At 37.0% G+C, this 23315-nt stretch overlaps 1 protein-coding gene across 2 annotated transcripts in view; it reads right to left on the bottom strand.

The window, feature by feature from the left end:
- The window catches only part of BMPR1A (bone morphogenetic protein receptor type 1A), a 138144-nt gene that overhangs the window by 4887 nt on the left and 109942 nt on the right, over positions 1-23315 (bottom strand). For both annotated transcript variants that reach the window (XM_081074672.1, XM_081074671.1), the window contains 6 exons: positions 20568-20664; positions 20309-20408; positions 7586-7730; positions 3509-3701; positions 1682-1979; positions 142-317 (listed from right to left, as the gene is read on the bottom strand). In XM_081074672.1, coding sequence (XP_080930798.1) covers positions 142-317; positions 1682-1979; positions 3509-3701; positions 7586-7730; positions 20309-20408; positions 20568-20664 — 1009 coding nt within the window. The remainder of the gene's footprint in view (positions 1-141; positions 318-1681; positions 1980-3508; positions 3702-7585; positions 7731-20308; positions 20409-20567; positions 20665-23315) is intronic.

Here is a 23315-nt window from a genome sequence, read left to right as displayed (position 1 = left end):
TAGTGAAATCAGAACCTGGGAGTGGTCTCGGGGACCCCTGACATACATGACATCTAAAAATACGTAACAGGAGCTGTTAGTTTTTTTGAACGATGTGGATACAAACCTAACCAGAAACGCACTCCCTGAGCTCCTACCTACCTCCTGTGATACAACGACGAGCCATTTCCCAAATGATTAGGCCAAAGCTATAGATGTCTGCCATTATGTAGGGCTGGAAATGGTTTTTATTCAGGCTTTCATCTAGCACTTCTGGAGCCATGTAGCGTTTGGTACCCACCCTGGTATTTAATGGTACATCAACTTCATTTGTATCGCTGAAACAGAAGACAGATAACATCCATGTTGATGGTCAAGAACGAAACAGTTTATTTTCCATCTTTGTTGTGTACACACACACACACACACACACACACACACACACACACACACACCCCTCTCCCTATCTATCATCTATCTAAAATCTCTGTATTCCTCATCAGAAATCCTTGGGGCCAGAATGCATTTTAAAATTTAATACCCTTTAAATATACGCCATATGTTATTTAACACCCCAGCAGGGCCCAGAGCAGTACTCTTAATCAAGAGGAATCATTTGCTTTTACGATTCTCATTTGATGACATAGGATTACATTTTCTTCTTTATGGGCCCAACCAACTTGGTTCTATTATGTGTAATGTTTACACAATCATACTAACAATCAGTAATAAATGATGTTTATTGTTTTCTCAATTTTTGGAGTAAATTTTAGAGTTGAAAAACGTGAATGCTCTGTTGTGTAGGCCCCCGGTTCCAGCAGGTTCTGGAAATGACTCTGAAGCACAGATTAACATATTTCATATTTTCTTATATAGCATCTGATGAATATTTAAGCTAATAAGCACTACATTGATTAAAAAAAAAATTAGAACATCAAGGGAAAAGATTTAATTTTTTTAAATGTTTATTTTATTATGGACTAGCACTTTTATCTTATGGCCTGAAATTAATTCTGAAATGTGAAATGGCTGCTGTACTCTAGAGTTATAAGAACATTAAAACAGTTTCAATAGTTTCCTAAACTTTTTATAAATGTTTAAAAATATTAACAACATATCAAGTGGCATTTTAATGGAGAAATGGCATAGTTATACTGTTTATGGGAGTGTAAATTGATGCACGCTCTTTCAAGAGGTAACTTGCAATATACCTTAATTTAATATAGATATACTCTTGGTCTAGCTCCCTCTCTAGGAATCCACCATAAAGAAATACTTGTATAAGTGCTCAAGGATATAATATATGTGGATAAAACACAGTTCTCATTAAACATTTTTTAAATTATAGAGATAAGCCAGAGGAACTTTAATGCCCATTAGTCATGGACTAAATTACAGTACATCCATATTTGGAAATACTGCATCAACACTGTTAAAAAGAATGAAGTAAATCTCCATAAACTGAAATAGAAGGATGTGTAAGACAATAAAAAAGGAAATCAAGAATTATGTAGAGTGTAACTTTTGTAAACAAGACGCACCAAAACAAACCAACCAAGACAAAAAACCAGTTATATATTTATCTAACTATATAAGCACAAACACATGCTTGGAACTCCACTATCCAGAATACAAATATTCCCGTATCTTTTGGAGATTAACATAAATAATTTAAGAACAGCCGGCAAAGAACCACACTCACCTGTTGAATTTAACAGCAAGACCCAGGTCAGCAATACAACAACTTCCATTTTTCTTGATGAGGATGTTTTTGCTCTTTAGGTCTCGGTGAGCAATTGCAGGCTTTCCTTGGGTGCCATAAATTTCCGTGTGGAGATGGCACAGGCCACAGGCAGCTGAATAGGCCAACTTGAGGAGGGCTCTGGTGTCTAGTGTAGCACATTTCAGGAAATCATAGAGAGACCCATTTTCATGGTAATCAGTAATTAGGTAGAGCTGAGTCCAGGAACCTGTACCCTTAATGTCTGCTGCTATGAAACCTGTTCAACAAATGAGTTGAAAAGGTTAGTTATCAGAGGTGGCTATGAAGAATAATGAATGCTCATTTAAGATACTGAGAATAAGTCAGGTATCGTGTACAGACAATAAATATTCAATTTGCTTAATAAAGCTTCTTGAATATGTTCTCCAGATTTACACATATAACTCTATACTTCTGCAATAAACTTAAAATAATATTAATGATCATCATGAAAATGGTAATAGGACTGAGAAGATCACATACCATACAATCACCTGGGGGAATGTTACCATCTACATGGTTCTCTGATCATGAAGAACGATAAAGAAGGAATGTGCAAAAGGTTCTCAATTTCACTTTGAGAAGGGGATATATTAAAATAATAGAGTTAAAAATGCTCAACTAAGAGTTTGTGCCAAACCAAACCAATTCCATTTGTCCATCAATGCGTCCTCATATCTACCTTTGGTCTGGGTGGTTGACGAGCAGGTTGGTGATACTGAACCCCTTTCCTTCTCCTCCTCCTTCAGAAAAAGGTCAGTAAAAGCACTGGGGTTGAAGTGTCCTCACCTCACACCCCCAATTCGCATCCACCTGGTACCTGTAAATGTGACCTTGTTTGGAAACAGGGTCTTGCAGATGTAATCAAATACAGATGAGGTCATACTAGATTAGGGTGGGTGTCACAATTCAATGACTGGTGTCCTTATAAGAGGGAAATTTGGACACAGACACACAGGGGAGGCCATGTGATGACAGAGACAGAGATAAGAATGTTGTTTCCAAGCCAATGAACACCAAAGATTGCTGGCAATCACCAGAAGCCAGCAAAAGCAAGGAAGAGTCCTCTCCTAGAGCCGCCAGAGGGCAGGGCCCTGCCGACACCTTGATTTTAAACTTCAGGCCTCCAAAACTCAGGGAGCATACACTTCTGCTGCTTTAAGGCACGCAGTTTGTGGTAGTTTGTTACGATAGCCTTAGGACGCTAACCCAGGTGCCAACACTCTTGGCAATGTACTATGCACTGTATAAAGAGAAGGGAAATCAGAGCTAAACAGAAAAGTCAGGAAAGCTAGATGAGTTTCCGCACCCTACTGGTCAGATCATACCTGAATTATTTTGTGATTGTGTCAATGGGGTGGGGTGAGGAGGGAGAGACCTGCTAAGCATAGAACACTAAGCTACGTCATATGGTAGTAGTGGCTTAGCTTACAAAGGGCAAAAGGTATTATAGTTAAAGTTACCCTAGAAAATTGCTTAAATTACCTATAAAAGACTTGTTTTTTGTTATTGTCTGAGTAAGTCCAATAAACTGGCATTACTTCCAATTTGAAACTCACTCCTCTTTCCTTAGTAGGGTTGGGAATAAACTGGTTGGCTGGTATTCAGGGCTGGGTTGTATCTAAGCTGTGTATTCTACTGGGCTTCCTTTAGCCCAATTCACATAACAGAATTCATGTGCTTTTAGAGCCCAAGCGGCAGGCTTCCACCTGCACCCCCTTAACCTTGTTAGAATACAGAATTGACTGAAATCAGATGTGTACCCACCAAGTATATTTTCATGGCGCATTAGCACAGTTTGATAGATTTCTGTTTCTCGAAACCAGCTAGCTTCTTCAGTGGTAAAAAAAACTTTGACTGCCACTTTTTCACCACGCCATTTACCCATCCACACTTCTCCGTATCGGCCTTTACCAACTTGCCGAACCATCTGAATCTGTTTGGCAATAGTTCGCTGAACCTTCATAAAAAAAATAAATAAAATAAAATGTTTTGAGTTCTTGATGAAAGGAACCTATTAGAACTGAGAAAGTGGTCTGAGAGTCCATCCCATCAAAAAGGATGGTAGATACAATCAATCAACTCCAATGTTAAAAATGAAAATGTATTTAAAAGATAAAACAATACACAACATATTTCTAAATCACAACTAACAATTGTGGCAGACTGCTTGCAAAAACACTTAAAACAATTCCCCTCCCAGGACACACACCCTAGGGTTGTCTCCTCCGAGAGGCTGGGCTTGGCCACGTGACTTGCTTTGTAACAGAACGATAGAAAATGTGATGCAAGTGAAGACTTGGAAAGTGTGCACTGGAGCTTGCCCTTTCTTGCGTTCTGGAGAGCTCTGTGACCAATGAACAGAATCACGTGAACCACTGACCATGTGCACAAACTATACCATCTAGGTCTAGTTGAGCAAGTCCAGAAAAATAAGTGCCCAGCAGACCCACAGAATCATGATAAATAACGTTTGCTGCTTCAGGCAACTAAGGTTTGGGGTGGTTCATTATGCAATGAAATCTAAATGACAGTTAAAAATCTTCCACTCAGTCTTTAAGACCCTACATGATCTGGCCCCTGCCCAATGCTCCAGCCTCATCATTTACTATAATCACACCAGCTTCACGTGACCCTCTTATTTCAACTTTTAGAATTTACTCAAGCTTCTTCCTGTCTCAGAGCCTTTGCGCACGTGCAGTTTCCTTTATTTGGGAGTGCTGTTGCTGTTGCTCTGTTCAGCATCTTCATAGCACACATAGACTTTTCAGTTGCTGCACTTATCACAATTATAATCTATTATTATTCACATACGCATTTGTTAGAATTCCATCCCACTCTGCTCACAGAACATAGGTATGTATTTAAGACAACTCCTGGAGTACACTAAGTGCTTTCATTAATATTTCTTCAATGAAAGATGTACGCTGATTGTTACCTTTCATTTTCAGAAGCATAGTGGTCATCCTAAATTAAAGAGAACACAAAGGTCCAGATTGGAATGCACACTAAAATGGGCTATATTTTGTGCACACCTAAGCTAACCTACTTTATGTATCATTTTATTTAATAATCCTTCTATAATTTTTTTCAAAGTCTGGATTATTGGTGCATAATTTATATACAATAAAATTCACTGTTTTTGAGAACTGTTTTGACAAATGTAAAGTCATATAACCACCAATACCACACTTAAGATACATAGTACATCCATCACCCAGAAAAGCTCCCCTCTTTCAAGTCAATCCCCTGCCCACCCATCCCCAGTCCCTGGCATCACTGGTCTGTTTTCTGTCCGTAGGGACAGAAACTGTAGAGTTTGCCTTTATAGAGTACCACGTAAATGGAAACATGTAATATATAGCCTTTTGTGTCTCAGTTTTTTCACTTAGCATAAAACACTCTCAAATTCATCTATGTTGTTGCGCGTTATCAGTAGTTTGTTTCTCTTACTGATGAGTCGGGTTCCACTCTATGACTGTACCACCACTTGTTTATCCAATTACCCACTGATGAACTTTTGGGTTGTTTACAATTTACATCTATTATGAATAAACCTGCTATACACATTTACATTCAGGTCTTTGGACATGTTTGCACAGTTCTTTGCTATTCTCTTAGCAGAAGGGACGGCTTCACTGTGTGTGCTTAAGTTTACCGTCAACTGTCAAACAATTTCCCCAAGTGGCTGTACCATTGTGCATTTCAATCAGCAATGTACGATTTTCAGCTGATATCCTGAGTCTTAGCCACGGAGGGGATGGGAGGGGATGCATGGTAGCATCTCACTGTGTTAGTTTGCATTTCCCCATGATGCTGAGGATTGTTTCATATGCTTATCTGCCATTCTTCTATCTTCTTTGGGAAAGTGTCTATTCAAATTTTTTATTGATTAAAAAATTGAAATAGTTTGTCTTATTACTGAGCTGTAGAAGTTCTTTATATATATTCTGCAACACAAATTCTTTATCAGATCGCCTTTGCCAATTGGTGACTTGTTTTTTTCATTTTCTTAGACGTGTCTTCTGAGGAGACAGTCTTAGCCCAATTTATCATTTTAAAAAACAATTCATGCCTTTTGTGTGCTAAGAAATCTTTGCTTGACCCAAGGTCACAATGAGTGTTCTAAAACATTTTCTTTTAAAAGTTGTATACTTTATCTTTTACATTTAGATCTATGCTCCATTTCAAGGTAATTTTGTACATGGAGTGAGGAAAGGGTTGACATCCACTTTGTGGCAAATGGACATGCAATTTTTCTTGCACTATTTGTTGAACAGACTATCTTTTCTCCCACTGAATTACTCTAGCACCCGAATCAACTGATCATATATATACACCGTGTTTCCCTGAAAATAAGACCTGGTCTTATATTAAGTTTTGCTCCAAAAGACACACTGGGGTTTATTTTCAGGGGATGTCTTATTAAAAATCATGTGTTTCCCCGAAAATAAGACCAGGTCTTATATTACGTTTTGCTCCAAAAGACGCATTAGGGCTTATGTTCAGGGGATGTCTTATTGAAAATCATGCTAGGGCTTATTTTCCGGTCAGGTCTTATTTTTGGGGCAATGGTATATGCCCATTTCTAGACTCTGTTCTGTTTCACTGACACCCATATTTATCCTTATGCCAGCTCCACAGTGTTAATCACTGTAGCTTTACACTAAGTCCAGGATCGGGTAGAGGAATCCTCTTTGTTTTCTTTTTCAAAATTATTTTGGCTCTTCTAGGTCCTTTCATTTTGTATAAATGTTAGAATCAGCTAATCAATTTCTACAAAAGTTTGCTCTGATTTTGATTTACATTGAACGGAAAATATAAGTCAATTTTAGGAAAACTGAAATCTTAATCCTGAGTCCTCTGATTCACAAACAGGATAGACATATGTCTCCACTTATTCAGGGCTGTGTTCATTTCTTTTGGCAATGTTTTCTAATGTTCAGTGTACAGGTCTTAATAAATTTTGTTAAGTTCATTCCAAAATATTGAATTTTTTGTTGCTAATCCAACTGACAGCTTTTAAAATTTTAACTCCTAATTGTTTTTTGCCAGTTTACATAAATTCAGTGGTTTTTGTACAATGACATTATATTTTGCAACCATGCTAATCTCACTTATTGGTTGTCGTAGCTTTATGGTATCATTCTTGAGATTTTTTTACATAGACAATCATGTTGTAAGCATATAAAGACAGTTTTACTTTACCTTTCCAATTCAATTACAGAACTATTTAATTCAATGAAATTTTAAATTAGAGATAAATATATGTTAACAAATACCTATCTGAATAGCTGGTATTTATTATAAGGGTCCTCTGGGCCCCTACATCTGAGTATTGTCTTAACATATAATCCTCTTAGAATTATTAATAGCTCTCTTTAAAATTATTTTTATGAACTGTGCTTGGTAATACGGCATTATATTTAGGGAAGTATCCTCTGTATGAAGATATGTGAGAGAAACTTCCCTTTGATTTCAGAATCTGAAATAGTTATACTACTCACGATAATCTGTTTAACCTTACCGATGTAAGGAATCGTATACCTGGTTCCTCTTTTCAAGTTGGCTGCTGAAAGTAAAACTTGTGAGCTAACTCACTTTATGACCATATCTTTTTTCCTAACTTGCTGTGGCTCTATCTTACTTGACTATCCTATTTTTTGTTGTTTCATATTTCTTATATTGAACTAATTTCATCTTGTACTACTGTAGCCATCTTTTTCCAAGAAGGAAAAAATATGTGTAACAATGTTCCCTAATCTGCAGTAATTATGCAACCTACATATGCGGACACATTCTGTATCAAAAAACCACTCATGTTCATATGATAGTTTCTCTCACCAATAAAGGTAGTCCAGACCCACTACCGGAACTTTGCGACTGGTCAATAAGGTCTTTTAAGGATTCTCCAACAGGAATAAATGCTTCATCCTGTTCCAAATCACGATTGTAACGACGTCTGCTTGAGATGCTCTTGCAATAGTGTCTTTTAAAAAAGAAGAAAATAGTCTACATTGAAATCCTAAAACTATAAAGATCAAAGTAAGAAAATCCTGAGGTTGTCAACACCATTATCCTTCCTTCAGACATGATCATATCAAAATCAGTCTTATCAGAGGATCATGTTAAAGTAATGTCCAGAAATGGAGTTTATGAGGTAGAGTTCTGTGTATCATGTTAAAATGAACAGATGTACACGGTGTATTCACAAGCGAAAAAGAAAACAGATTTAAAAATAGCATGTAAAGTGTGATCTAGCTATTAAAAATTTTAAATAATATATTTACATATGTCTAAAAAGATCAGAAAGGATGTATAGCAAGTTGTAATTAAGTTATTTCTGGGGATGTAGAATATACACTTTCTACTTTACACAAGTATTTTCATTGGAATTTGTAAGTATGTACTTTATATCAAAATGAACAGTAAACATATTTCCATTTCTTAAAAACGGAAAAGAAGTTTATGGAAAAGAAATCAAACAAGTTCTCTTAATTCATTCTGATATTTTTAAAGGTTTCTCTTTAAAATTTCAAATTATGGAAGATTCAAATATACAGGAAGGTAGAGATTAATTTAATTGGCACCCATGTGTACACCACTTAATAAATATTAACATTATGCCATGTTTATCTTAGATATATTTAAAATAAACATTATAAATATTTGAAGCTCTAGATATTTCCGATAATTCTACTTCCCTTCTTTACTCTTAAAAGACAAACATCCTAAAGGTGATTATAGCCTTCTAATGTATGTATTTATGCTTTTACCATAATTGTAAATATTTATAAACAACTTTGTTTCTCTGGATACAAATTTACATAAATGGCATGTTACATTAATCTTTTATACCTTGCTTTTTAATAAAAAACACTCATGTTTTACATATTTAACCATGTTGATACATGTAAAAACCAACAGCTTACTTTTGTTGATGCTGTGTGCCAGCCATTGCTCTACGACTTACTTCATCTTTACAAAACTCCTAAGAGGTAAGTACTATTGTTCCCATTTTACAAATGAGGTTCATCATTTGCCCCAAGTCACACAGGTGTCCAGGTGGAGAAACTGGGATCCAAACCCAGAGGCCTGGATCGGGAATCCATCCATGGACTTATTCCCTACTATTCTGTCAAGGAAAGGATTTTAATTATATCTAGTGTTCCTGTTATGAATTTGCCACAATTTACCCCAATGCTGTACTTAGTTATTTCCAAAAATTTGTTAATATAAACAGGGCCGCAAAAACCATTTTTGTGCCTGTCCCTTGTGAAGATGTGTAAGAATTTCCTGCAGGTACATACACTTTCAATTTGACATCCACCAAATTGCTCTTCAAAGTGGAATAATTTATACTTCCACCAAAAGTACATGACAATGTCCATTTTTCCATATTCCAATCCAAACTGGGAACTGCCATATTTTTTGACTTTTGCCAACCTAATGGGTATGAAATACTGACTTGTTTTCGTTTGTTATTCCCTGATTACGAGGGAGGTTGAGATTTTGTTTTTCTCTGTGAAGTGTCTATTTCTACTTTTTGTACATTATTTAATCAGGGCGATTTATCTTTTTTTTTTTTTATTGATTCATAGGAGTTCTTTATGTAACCTGGATACTAAATCTTGGATAATTATGTGTTATAAGAGTCTCCTCTCAGTTGTCATTGTCATGTCATTCTATTTATGGTGTTTCATGTCAGTTTTTAATTTTAATGCTGTCAAATTAAATTCATCAACTGTTTCCTCCTTTTTGACATATGCTTTTGTGTCCTGTTTAAGACAGTCTTCTGAACCCTAATGTCATAAATACATTTTCAAGGTTTAAAAATCATGTTTCTCTCCATTTAGAACTTACAGTATAGAATGGAAATTAGGGAACAAGTCAAATTAATTTTCCATATAGATAGCCAAATATACATAACCATGTTTGTAATTGTACTTTTATGTTAATATGGATAACTGACTTAAATGGTTTAAAATTCAAAAGGCACAAAAGGGTACACAGTGAGAAATCTTCCTCCCACCTCTATCCCTAAGCCATCAACTTCATGTTCCTAGAACTGGACCTATTTCCAGTTTCTTGGGCAATCTTACGGAGACCATTTATACATATTCAAACAAAAACTTATACATTGGTGTTGATCTCTCCCTCTTTTTTCTTCCAGAAATGGTACTGTTCTGCGTCTTGCTTTTTAACTTTGCCATATATATCGGGGATTTTTCCACAGCACTGCACAAATAGCTTCCATTTTCTTTAATGGTTAAACAGTATGCTATTGTATGGCTGTTAATCATTCCCTTACTGGTAACATTTAGATAGTTTCTAGTGTTCACACAAAGCTGAAATTAGAAAAATTTTTGACAAATCTGCAGTCCAAGTTAGAAATAAATTTGGAATTTTGATGGAATATCCTATTCACCTCCCTGAAAGTTATGCCAGTTATTATCTCTCCATCATTATATGAGAATGCACGTTTTCCCCAAAGTTTCATCCACACCCTTCTGAACTTTCAGAACTTTGTTTTTAATTTTATCAAAGTTCTATATCTGTCTGTTTTTAAAAGTTATATACAGCAAGTCCTCAAACAATGTTGTTTCATTATAATATTGAAGAGATGCCACAGGAACTTAACTCTTGTTTATATCAATTAGGATACGGTAAAACTGATTTTATTATACTTCATTTCACTTAAAGTCACAGAACCTATCAACTACATTAAGTGAGGACTTACTGTAGTTCTTTGTGGCTTAGTAACAAAGCAGTAGCTCCCATCTCATCTCCTCTCCTCTTCGCACCCATTTTGCACTTCTCAGAACCAAACATTTTCATGTTTCTAAACTGATTTGTTTAATGTTTACCTCACTGTTACTAAATAACATTCTTATATTGACATTTTCAGTCTTTAGACTTAGTCTTTTACCACTGACTTCACACTGTGGAAGATGAGGATTTAACTCAGCATTTAATATTCCTGCCCCTCTCCCAAACAGAAATACTTCTCACATCCTCCCAGCACAGTTATAGCATGGCATTTATTTAGATCAATATTCAATGTTTGCATTATGATGACTAGGTAAACTCTATCCACGTGTGGAACTCACTGTATACAATGATTATTTTTGCTTTCCCAAAAACCCTGCGATATATGTATTTTTAAATCTCAGTCTCTGTAATTCTAAACATGATGTATAGCATTCAATCAAAAGTTATGAAACACCCTTTTAAAAAGCAAGGAATAACAGCCCAGCGTCAAGAGGTAAGGCAATCAATAGACCCAGTCTCAGAGATGACTCCTGTTGGAACTTTCAAACAGATACCTCAAAATAACTATGATCAAAATGGTAAAGCATCTAGTGGAAAATGTGGACAACATGAATCAAAAAATAGAAAATTTCAGCAGAGAAATGGATGGAGTCAAATAGAAATGCTAGAAGTGTAAAATATGATAGCAGAGATGAAGAATTCCTTTGCTAGGTTTATCAATGGACTGGACACAGTTGAGGAAAATAAAAACTAACTTGTAAATAGATGAACAGAAATTACCTGAACCAAAAAGCAAAGAGGAAAAATAATGAGAAAAATTTACAATAAAGAATAAAAGAGTTGCGGGACAATATCAACTAATTTTAAATATGTATAATTAGTCTCAAAACAAGAACAGAAAGAGAAAGGAACAGAAACTATTTGAGAACATAGTAGACAATAATTTTGCAAAAATAATGAAAGACATCAAGCCACAGAGTCAAAAAGCTCAGTAAATCTCAAATTAGAGTAAATACCAAAAAAGAAACACACATATCTTAAATATATTGTAGTCAAATTGTTCAAAACTAAAGATAAAGGGAAAGTCTTAAAAAAAGCCATGAAAAAAAATTACATACAGTGGACCAAACATAAGAATTATGAAAGAAACTGTGTAAACAGAAACAATGAAGTGACATCTGTAAGGATAAACTAGTCAACCAAGAATTTTATATCCAGTGCAAATACCTTTGGAAAATGAAGGCAAAAGGTTTTTCAGACAAACAAAAGCTGAGAGAAGTCATGGCCAGTAGACCTACATGCGCGAAATTAAGTAAAGGAAGTTCTTCGGACAGAAGGAATATACCAAATGAAACTTGGAACTACACAAATAAAGGAAAAGTGCTGAAAAATGATAAAAATAAACATGAATATAAAATACTTTTTTCTTATTTTTAATCACTTTAAAGCTGATTGGCAGTTCCTCTTTTTTATTTTATTTTATTTTTTATTTAAGATTTTATTGGGGAAGGGGAACAGTGTGTACTTCCAGGACTTTTTCCAAGTTAAGTTGTTTTCCTTTCAATCTTAGTGTGGAGGGCGCAGCTCAGCTCCAGATCCAGTTGCTGTTGTTAGTTGCAGGGGAGCAGCCCACCATCCCTTGTGGGAGTTGAGGAATCAAACAGGCAACCTTGTGGTTGAGAGCCCACTGGCCCATGTGGGAATCGAACCGGCAGCCTTCGGCATTAGGAGCACAGAGCTCCAACCACCTGAGCCACTGGGCAGGCCACGGCAGATCCTTTTTTAGGTATACAATAAGTGTTTATTATCTTTTTTATTAAATGAAACATTGGCAACATTTTTTGCTGCAATTACTTTCAAAATCATTATTTTTAATACTAAACTACTGTGGGACTGAGATGTCCCCTGATGGCAGTACAGATGGATGATGGGCTGATTGTAAAGCTGGAAGAGGGCTTTGTATCTGATAAATTTATCTGTGATACTGCTTCAAAGCAGACATTCTGAGTCAAGGGGAGGTTGTGTGTCAAGCACGGAGGACACTGATTCACCATGTTCATCCTTAATACTTCAACAGAACAGCGGCAATTTATCAGCCAGCCATCATCAACATCGATGGAGAAGTAATCTCTGCTATCACTGAGGTTCCTATCCAATGGGAAAGGCAGACTCTAGGGAACTGATTATGAGTAAGTAAACACATGATTGCAAATAAAAAAATGTTAGGTCAAAGTACAAAATGTTTTAGGGGTGGAATATGGTATCTAACCACTTTTTTAAGGGTCCAAGAAATCATTTACCAAAAAGGACAAATTCGGTGTCAGAGGAAAGTACAAAGAACTGGCAGAATGGAACAGAAATGACAGCAAATCTAGAACAAAGGGAGGCTAGAGAGGACGTTTTGGAGAAGGTATTGATTTTGAGGACCATGTTATCATGAATGTAAATTGATTCAAGAAGAATAAATTCGTAAATTTTTCTAGATTAGAAGAAAACAGTCATCAGAAAAGAAGTAAAACAAAATATTAATGAGATACAAAAAAGAGACTAATCTCAGTATGTGGAAATATATACCCCTCTTTAACTTTAATCTTATCCTTTTATGGCTTGTTATAGATAGAAATTTGTGTCTTGTTAAAATCGAGTTAAATGTGAACGAACACACTAAATTACTAATCTTGTAAGTCTGGTTAATAATTGGTCTTCAAGTAGATAAAACTAGTACATAAAATTCAAAAGGTATATATACAGGGCAATCATGAAGTTCTCTGAAATATTTAGCTCAAAACTGTAAAAGGAGTCTAAAGGAACGTTTTGTGGTGCCTGTGTATTTTATAAACTGCTCTAGGTGCCCATGGCTTGAATCTGAGACAAATGTTCTCTCCAGTTAATCTTAAAAGACATTATTAGTTTGTGTCAGGTTTCTTTGATCCCCATTTCCAGGGCTTTTCATTCTTTTGTGTAGCTGCATATTTCTACCTGGCATAATTTTTTTTCTACTTGAGGAATTTCCTTTAACATTTCTTGTGCAGATCTGCTGGTGATGAAGTCTTTCAAGCTTTTGTATGTCTGAAAGTCTTCATTTCACCTTCATTTTTGAAAAATATTTTCCGAGTATAGAATTCTAGGTTCATGACTTTTTCCTTTGACTACTTTAAAGATGGTGCTTCACTAATATTCTTGCTTGTATTGTTTCCCATGAAAAGTTGGCTACCATCCTTAGCTCTGTACATAATTTGCCTTTTTTTTCCTGATTGCATTAACATTTTTTCTCTTTAACACTGGTTTTGAGCAATTTGATGATATTGTGCCTTGGTGTAGTTTTTCATGTTTCTTGTACTAAGAGTTTGCTAAGCTTTTTGGATCCATGGGTTTATAGTTTTCACTACATTAGGAAAATTTTGGTCATTATTTCTTAAAATATTTTTTCTGTCCCCTCTTCTTTGGGAACTCTAACTACATACACACACACACACGCTTTAGGCCATTTGAAGTGCTACAGCTCAATGGTGCTCAATTAATATTCTAAGTTCTTTTTCTAATGTTTGTTTACTTTCTATTCTGTCTTCCTGTTCACTGTCATTAATCTCACCCAGTGTATATTTGACCTCAAATATCACAGATTTCATTTCCTGGAGTTTGATTTGATAGAGACATATTTTTCATGTCTCTATTTAATTTTTCAACATGCAAAATACAGTTATATTAACTGTTTTAATGCCCTTGTCTGCTAATTCTAAAATCCATATTGGTTCTGGGTTAGTGGTACCGATTGCTTAATTTTCCCCCTCATTATGGGTTGTATTTTCCTACTTTTTGCATACCTGGTAATTGTTTAATCGTTGATTGGATGGCAGATACTGTGAATTTTACTTTGTTGAGTGCTGGGTATTTCTGTAATCCTATAACTATCCTTGAGCTTTGTTCTAAGATGTAGCTATCTAGAAATAGTACGATCCTTTTGGGTCTTGCTTTGAGATAGGACCAGAACCATGTTTAGTTAGGGGTAATTATTCCCCAGTACTGGAGGCAAGATCCTGTGACTTTCAAGTCTCATAGCTTGTGGGAACAGACACTATTCCCAGCCTTGCGTGCGTGAGCACCAAATTCTGTTTCCTTCAATCTTTTCAGGTATTCGTTCCCAGCCTTGGGTAGCTTCCTTACTTATACTCGCTGATCAAGACTCTGGTAAATATTCAGTGGGATTCTGCAGTTTTCCAGATTCTTTCTCTGCGAGGCTCTGTCCTCTCCAGTGCTCTCTCCTATAAACCACAGCTGCTGTTCTCTCCCAGACTCTCAGCTGTGTCTCCTTGATTCACAGTCCACTGGGCTACATCTGGGCTCCTTCTGTGTCCTGCAGCCAGAAACTATCTTCAGGTAGTAAGCTGGGCAATCATAAGGCTCAGCTCATTTGTTTCCTGTTTCTCAGGGATCAATGTCCTTTACTGCCTGATTGGCAGCTGTTAGTACGTGAGTGGGGCTTACTAATTACAGGCTTCTGTACAAGATAATCTGTCTGGGCCATTTCACTGAGACCTAATGTCAGTATGTTTAGGTTGTTTCTCTTGTGCTGTGGGATTTCCCTAAGAAGAATCTTCCTATTTGTTGTCTCGAGGCAGCCGCGTTGACAAGATTCTGAAAGGGTTGCAAGGCCACCAATCAGTACATAAATGGTTCACTGTCTCTTTGTTTTTACTATAATGCTGACCCTCAATAATAGGGTATCACAGATGAGAATCTTGTTTTTATTCTTTCCAGAGAATATACTTCTAGCCTTCTGTTAGGGAGATGGTGAAAATGTCACATGATTATTCACAATAGGAGTGGAGATCTCAAAGTCTGTGGTACTTGGCATCCAAAATGGCCTGCAAAGATCCTCACCTCTTGGTATGCATGTCCTGTTTACTTTCCTCCCATAATACACTTAGGGCTGACCTGTGTGACCAACAGAATATGGCGGAAGTGATGATGTGACTTCTGAGTCTAGATCATGAATAGCATTGCAGCTTCCACCTTGGTCTCCCAGATCACTCGCTCTGGGGGAAAGCCAGGCTTCATACTGTGGCGGTCCTAGAGAGGCTCACACGACAGGAACTGAGGTCTCCTGCCAACTTTGAGCCTTGGAGGTGAGCTACCTTGGAAGCTGACCTATCAGCTGCAGTCGAGCCTTCAGGTAAGATCCTGAGCCAACCAGTCAAGTCACTCCTGAATTCCTGACCCACGGAAACAGTGAGAGATAACAACTGCTGTTTTAAGCCGCTAAGTTTGGGCATGATTTCTTAATGCAGTATTAGGTAACCTACACAACCTGTGACTTTCTAAAAAATAGTCTTTTAAGCAATTTTCTTGGCTTTACTGCCACTTTCAACTTCACTTTCAGAGATAAATGGTACTGTCAATTCCTGAACTTCTCGGAGAATTCGACAGTATAAACTGGTTGCTTTTTGGCTCTAGCCTTTTTAGGTTTATCAAGTTACTTACTAATTCATATGCTTCACAGGTTCCAAAGTGTTTTACTGTTAACTTCTGTGCTCCTTGTCCTGGTAGGACAAAGAAGTTAAAAACTATTGCTGTTTTAGTGGGGGGGGAGCAAAAGTGAATAAGTATGCTCAATCTGCCTCTTTATCTGAAATACCTATTATCAAACATTTAAATCTTTGCCAGTATAACAGGTGACAAACAATATCTCAGTATGACTTTAGTATATATTTTTCATATTATGAGCTTTCTTGAGGCATCTTTTAATAAAGTTTTTTTAAGAGCCACATGTAGTTTTTAGATAAATCATGTGTTCATTTTTGTGAACTATTTTCCCAATGACTTGCTACATTTTTTCTTCCTGACTTATAGAAGCTCTTCATGTTCGAGAAAATCAGTTCTTTGTAACATGAGCTGCCAGAGTTTTTCACTGGTAGTCGGTCTTCTGACAGCTAATGGTAGTTTCTGCCACATAGTAAAGTTTTATTAATATTTTTGTGTAGTTGATACCATCAATCTTTTCTTTTTTTCAATTTTAAGGGTTTCTGGCTCCTAAGTTTTTTTCCTGATAGGGTTGGAGGGGGATTTATTTTTTTAAATCATTTTCAATTGCAGTTGACATACAATATTAAATTAATTTTAGGTGTACCACATAGTGATTAGACATTTACATAACTTACAAAGTGATCACTCTGATAAATCTAGTAATCATGTGACACCATAGTTATTACAATATTATTGAGTATATTCCTTATGCTTTACATACCCATGACCATTTTGTAACTACCAGTTTGTACTTCTTAATTCCTTCCCCCTTTTCGCTCATCCCCCAACACCCCTCCCATCTGGCAACCATCAAAAAGTTATCTGTGTCTATGAGTTTGCTACTGTTTTGTTTGATCATTATGTTTTTTTTGGATTGACCATTGTAAACAATGCTGTAATGAACATTTGGATGTAGATGTCCCTTCCAAGTAGCATTTTTGGGTGTCTTTGGATAAATACCCAGAAGTGGAATTACTGCATCCTTTTTGTCTCTTGTGATAGGCTTTCTTTTAAAGTCTATTTTTCCTGGTATGTATTGCCACTCCAGTTTTTCGCTTGTTTCCATTTTTATGCAATACCTTTTTCTATCCCTTTACTTTCAGTCTATGTCTTTCAATCTGAAGTGAGTCTCTTGTAGGCAGCATAGGAAAGGGTCTAATTTTCTTATCCATTCAGCTACCCTATGTCTTTTGATTAGAGCATTTAATCCATTTATATTTAAAGTAAATGTTGATAGATAAGTAGTTCTTGCCATTTTATTATTTATAGTTTCGATCTTCTTTTTTCCTTCTTCCTCTTCTTAAAGAAGTCCCTCTAACATTCCTTGTAATACTGGCTTGGTGACGATGAACTTCTTTAGGTTTTTCTTGTCTGGGAAGCTCATGACCTGTCTTTCAATTCTAAATGATAGCCTTGCTGGGTAGAGTAATCTTGGTTGTAGGTACTTTCTTTTCATCACTTTGAATATTTCAAGCCAATCCCTTCTGGCCTGCAAAGTTTCTGTTGACAAATCAGCTGACAGCCTTATGAGAGCTCCCTTGTGTGGAGCGTTGAGAAACTAACTCCTTTCTCTTGCTGCTTTTAAGATTCCCTCTTTGGTCTTTACTTTTGGCATTTCCATTATGATGTGTCTTGGTGTGGGCCTGTTTGGGTTCATCTTGTTGGGGACTTTGCACTTATGGGGGCTTGTATGTCTATTTCCTTTACCAGGTTAGGGAAGTTTTCCATCTTTATTTCTTCAAATAGGTTTTTAATTCCTTGCTCTCTCTCTTCTCCTTTTGGTACCCCTATGATACAAATGTTGGTAAGCTTGATGTTGTCCCAGAGGTCCCTTAAACTCTCATTTCTTTGAATTCTTTTTTGTTTTTGCTGTTCTGATTGGCTGTTTTCTGCTAACTTGTTTCTTAAATCGCTGATTCGGTCTTCTGCTTCATCTAATCTACTGTTGATTTCCTCTAATGTATTCTTTATTTCTGTTATTGTAGTCTTTATTTCTGACTGGTTCTTTTTTATGTTTTCTATCTCCATTTTTATGTTTCCTGTCTCTTTGTTAAAGTTCTCACTGAATTCATTTACTTTTCCCCAAAGTTCACTGAGCATCCTTGTAACCAGTGTTTGGAACTCTGAGTCTCATAGATTACTTGTCTCCATTTTGTTTAGTTCTTTTTCTAGAGCTTTATTCTGTTCTTTCATTTGGGACATGTTTCTTTGTCTCCCCATTTTGGCTGTGTCTCCCTGTGTTTGTTTCTGTGTATTAGGTAGAGCCCCTGTCTCCTGGTCTAAGCAGAGTGACTTTATGTAGTAGGTATCCTGTGGGGCCCAGTGGTGCAAACTTCCTGGTCACCAGAGCCGGATGCTCCAGGTGTGTCCCTTGTGAGGGTTTTGTGTGCCCTCCTGTTGTAGTTGAGACTTGGTTGCTGTTTGTATGTTAATGGGAGGGACTGACCCTTGGGCCGATTGGTTGTGACAACTGGCTGTGACTATAATGGAGGAGCTGTTGTACAGGGTCTGACCTTACAGAGCAGGATTCACTTTAATGGGGTTCTGGTGTCTTCTCAGTCTGCCCTTTGGGTGTGTTGTTTGTGGAGATGGTTGGGTGGTGCTCTGGTGTAGTCTGAAGCTGGTCACCAGCGTGTTGGTTTTGGGGTCTCTTGGGAGGGTCTCTGTTGCAGGCCAAGGTTAGCTGCTGCCTGTGCCGTTTGGGGCCACTTGGTGTGAGACAGAGTGATCTGCAGATGGCTGCCATTTGTGCTGGGCTTGGAAGTACCTGGAAGAGGTTAAGCTGCAAACTGAGGCTGGTTGCCACTAGTGCCAGGCTTGGGACCACTCAGCAAGAGGTATGGGGCACGCCAAGGCCAGATTCTGCTTGTTTGGGGTTTGTGAACCTTTCAGAGATTTTAGGAAAGTCCACAGCATGAGCCAAGACAGGCTATCTGTATGGAAAAGCCACGGGAGGCCGCTTGGCTGGGCCCGCAAGTTGGATAGGCTCTCAGGAAATCACCAAGGTGGGTGAACAGTGTTATCCAGGTTGATGGGGACTTGGATCTGGTGCCCGCCTGTATCTGCATGTATCTGTGTGCTGAGAGTGGGGAGGGCTCAATGAATGGCTTCTGCCAGCATTTGTCTGGGAGAAAGCTGTCCCTCCAGCCCCTGTCCTGAAGCCAGACAATTCGGTTCCTCCCCATATGTCCCTGGCAACTTTCAAGTTGCTGATGGAGCTCAGAGTAAGTAGTCTGTCCGTAAGTTAAGTCCATGCATGGGCCCTTTAAGAGGAATACCTGGGACTCCAGCTGCCCTCTGTCTCAATCAGCAACAACCTCCTCTGGTTTTTAGTCAGAAGTTGCAGGGATTTCTCCTCCCGGCACTGGAACCCTGGGCTGGGGAGCCTGGTGTGGGGTTGGGACCCCCTGCTCTTCCAGCAGGGGGTCCTCTGCAGCCAAGATATCCCTCCTGATTTTTTAACTGCCACATGTGGTGTGGGACCAGCCCAGTTTGTATCTCTGCCCTTCCACCAGTCTCGGGGTGAGTTCTGTATATCCTTAGTTACAGGACTTCTGTTCAGCTTGACTTCAGGTGATTCTTAATAATGGTTGTTGTGCAGTTGTAATTTTGAGATGGTCATGAGAGGACGCAAGCATAGCATTTATCTACTCTAAGTTTTTTTGTCAAAACTCACAAAGGTCTTCCATACTTTGAGATTATTTTTGAAAATTTCTTTTCCTCAGTGATTTGAAATGTTACCTTTATCACATACTACATTTCTTTTTATACTTGTGTCTATTTATGGGTTTAGTAACCTGTTCCATTGATATCTCTGTCTATTCATATGCTACTAAGATGATGTTCTATTTTGAAATTTATGTCCTCCTCTCATTACTCTTCTCTTTTGACTTCTTCTGAAATCATGACTAAATGCAAACAATTCTTAAGGCCCAAATAACTGAAAAATGGTAATATAGTTGGTTTCTTGGGACAGGTTTTAAATATTCAGACATAAAATTTCAATATACCATAAATAAGAAAACCACAAGTACTAATGAACATAACGAGAAGTATAAAGTTGTGTCCAATTAAATGATTGGTAGTAAGATCCTCTTTTGCCTTAAGAAAACTGTAATCTAGTTAACTAAAGGAGACCTAACCAGAGAATGCAACTTAATGGTTTCTGAATTACATTTAGCAACTAATGGTTTCTGCCCACTGGCTTTAAGAACAACTGTTTATATCTAATGTTCAACAAAATATTTTGCATCCAAATAATTATCTTCTTACTTGTAACAAAAGCAGCTGGAGAAGATGATCATAGCAATTATGCAGATAGCCATAGAAATGAGCACAACCAGCCATCGAATGCTGCCATCGAAAAATGGACCTGACAATGAAAGTAAAAATGAAGTAAACATATGACCTTTCACATCTTATTAAAAGGGAAAAATAATTTGTAGTGTTAAATTCTGGATAGCTTACTTACTGTTAAAAACAGAAAATATGTTACCGAGAATCATAATCACACTTTTCTTGGCTAACCTACCTATTACAACAGGGGGCAGTGTAGGTTGTAAATACTGGTTACATAAATTGGTCCGACAACATTCTATTGTCCGGCGTAGCTGGGCTTTTGGTGAATCCTAGAGGAAGAATAATGATAAAATTAGAAATGGTTTGACATACTAAATTGATAATGAATTTTTAAAAATATTCATAAAATATGAGCAAAAATATTCATAAAATATGAGCAAAATGGACTTGTACGTTTTATGTGTAAAAAAAGATTACTGAAAAATTAGAATTTGTGCTGAAATAGTTTATAGTTGTGAAGACTGTGAAATGGTTTTGTTGTTTTTTTAAAATTTTTATTAGGGCATATTGGGGAACAGTGTGTTTCTCCAGGGCCCATCAGCTCCAAGTGGTTGTCCTTCAATCTAGTTGTGGAGGGCGCAGCGCAGCTCCAAGTCCAGTCGCCATTTTCAATCTTTGGTTGCAGGGGGTGCAGCCCACCATCCCATGAGAGAATCGAATTGGCAACCCTGTTGTTCAGAGCTCACGCTCTAACCAACTGAGCCACCCAGCTGACCTGAAATGGTTTTTCTTAAGGAGAACATATGTATGTGAATGGTATGTTAGAACACTAGACCATAACTTAATTGCAGACAAACAAAAGTTCATAAGTATTTTCCACCAAACTTTGGCATTTGTTTGCCATTCATTTGTTTTTAGTTTACTAGTATTTAAAGCCATGAGATCTTTCCCTAAAAATCATAAGTAACACATTTGATTACAGTGATAAACTAGTAGGGTAAATGTGATCTCACAGTAATACTGAAACTTGGATGAAACAAGATCAGACTAAAGGGTGGAGGCTGTCTTAGGCCAAAGACAAGACGAATTAGGAAAGGTATTCGAGAGTAGGTAGAAGATACTATAGATTCTGGATGTAACAACTATGTTGAAACTAACGAACTGGATGTGGAAGTAAGTTGAAGTATATGTGTATGTGGTGAGGAAAAGGGACAAATATAAAAACATCATTGTTGAGAATTTTTTGGAGACCACCAACCAGATATGAAATGTGTCCTAATAGATCAGAAAATAAGTGCAGAGTAAAGATTATAGTCATGGGAACAGATTACCAACAATTATGTGTGAAGTTTTATTTGACTAACAGTGTGGTACTTGACAAATTCTTAACTTGAATGTTGACATTTCAGTACTACCTGGGAGAACTGCCATTCTGTACCACACAAAGGACCTGTTTGTCATCATAAAAGTATCAAGAATATAGGCAGAAATTGACCAGGTTATTCTTAAATATCAGATGGCCAGAAAAGAAAAACCTCAGTATAATCAGGTAATTCTTTAAAACTGTGAATGTAAATCCATAACTTGAGATTTTATCACAGAAGATGGGTCAAGATCACTAGAAACCTCCAAACCGACAAGTTTCACATTTAACTAAGTTTTTTACTTTTTGACAATTGATCATAAAGAGAAAGAGAAAAATGTTAGGAGTTACATTAGTGACTCTGAACTAATCCAAGATCTAGAAAAACACTTACATAAAGGATGGAATAATGAGTATACAACAGATGAATAAAAGAAGTGTCAAGCATCCAAGAATAGTTCCAGGAAAGCTAAAGTTCAAAATGAGCTTAGCCTTGCAGAAGAGAAAATGTAAAGAAAAAAGAAAGGTTCACTTTGTTCCCTTTGGTGGTGCTAGAAGACAAATCACCATGAATGTGTTACTGACAAGACAGTGGGTGATGAAGGAGAAAGAAAATGTATATTTCTTCAACTCCTGTTTTGTTTTTGTCTTCTGTCTCAAGGATGATTATAGGAATGAAGATAATAGACCAAACACCAGTAAGTGGGAATTGACATCCCAGACGTAGGAAGAGATCCTGCAATGTTTCTGTTTTCTGTATGAGTTCATATCTTCTAACCTAGGTGAATTATATCCCAGGAAGATGAGAGCACTTGTGAGATGCCTGAAAGACAGGCATGATTTAAAGATTTTAAAAACAAGGAACATTGGAAACTAGATAGCTAACTGTTATACTCCTTTTCTTTAAAAAGGAAAAAAAAAGTCGACTTTGCCAATAACAAATGGGAGGTAGCACGTTATAGAAAAAACCCCCGAGGGCTTTGGATTAAAATAGCTTAAATTCTACCTTTGCCACTTGTTAACTTTGTGACTCTGAGCAACGAACTTATTTCTTTCTGGGTTTTAGTTTCTCCGGCTTTAAAATGGAGGATAAAAAATACTAATATCTGTCTTACAAGGTGACTGGGAGGAAATGGGGTACAATACACCAACTACTTCATATATTAAATGCAAACAATAAATATTCAACAAATTAATTCTTCCTTTAGTGAACCTGACATGGATCCTGGTCAAGATTCTAGAATAAGCCATGAACGCTTATGTAGTTTCACTAAGAACAGGCAACATCAGACCCACCTCATCTCTTTCTTTTGTGTAGCGTAACTGGATAGGCAAGTCAGGTGTGTCTAGATTATGAAGTCGGTGACACAACCTTCCCCACTCTCCTCTTCCAGCCAAGCCCATTTGTATCTCCAGATTTACGTGGGTAATAAAAATCCTCGTGGGGAAAAACTCCCTTGGCATTCATGACAAGAGATTTACTGAACTTGGGCGGGAGGAAGTGAGGGAGTGGTACATGAAAAAGAAACTGAAGAAACCAAATTATAAGGAATGGCAGAGTGGTTTCTGAGAAATAATTCATCCTACAGGAAGAAATAGAATAAGCTATATTTAACA

The sequence above is a fragment of the Rhinolophus hipposideros genome, assembly GCF_964194185.1.
Source record: "Rhinolophus hipposideros genome assembly, chromosome: 15".
NCBI lineage: Eukaryota > Metazoa > Chordata > Mammalia > Chiroptera > Rhinolophidae > Rhinolophus > Rhinolophus hipposideros.
This window is presented reverse-complemented; position numbering and strand designations above follow the sequence as displayed.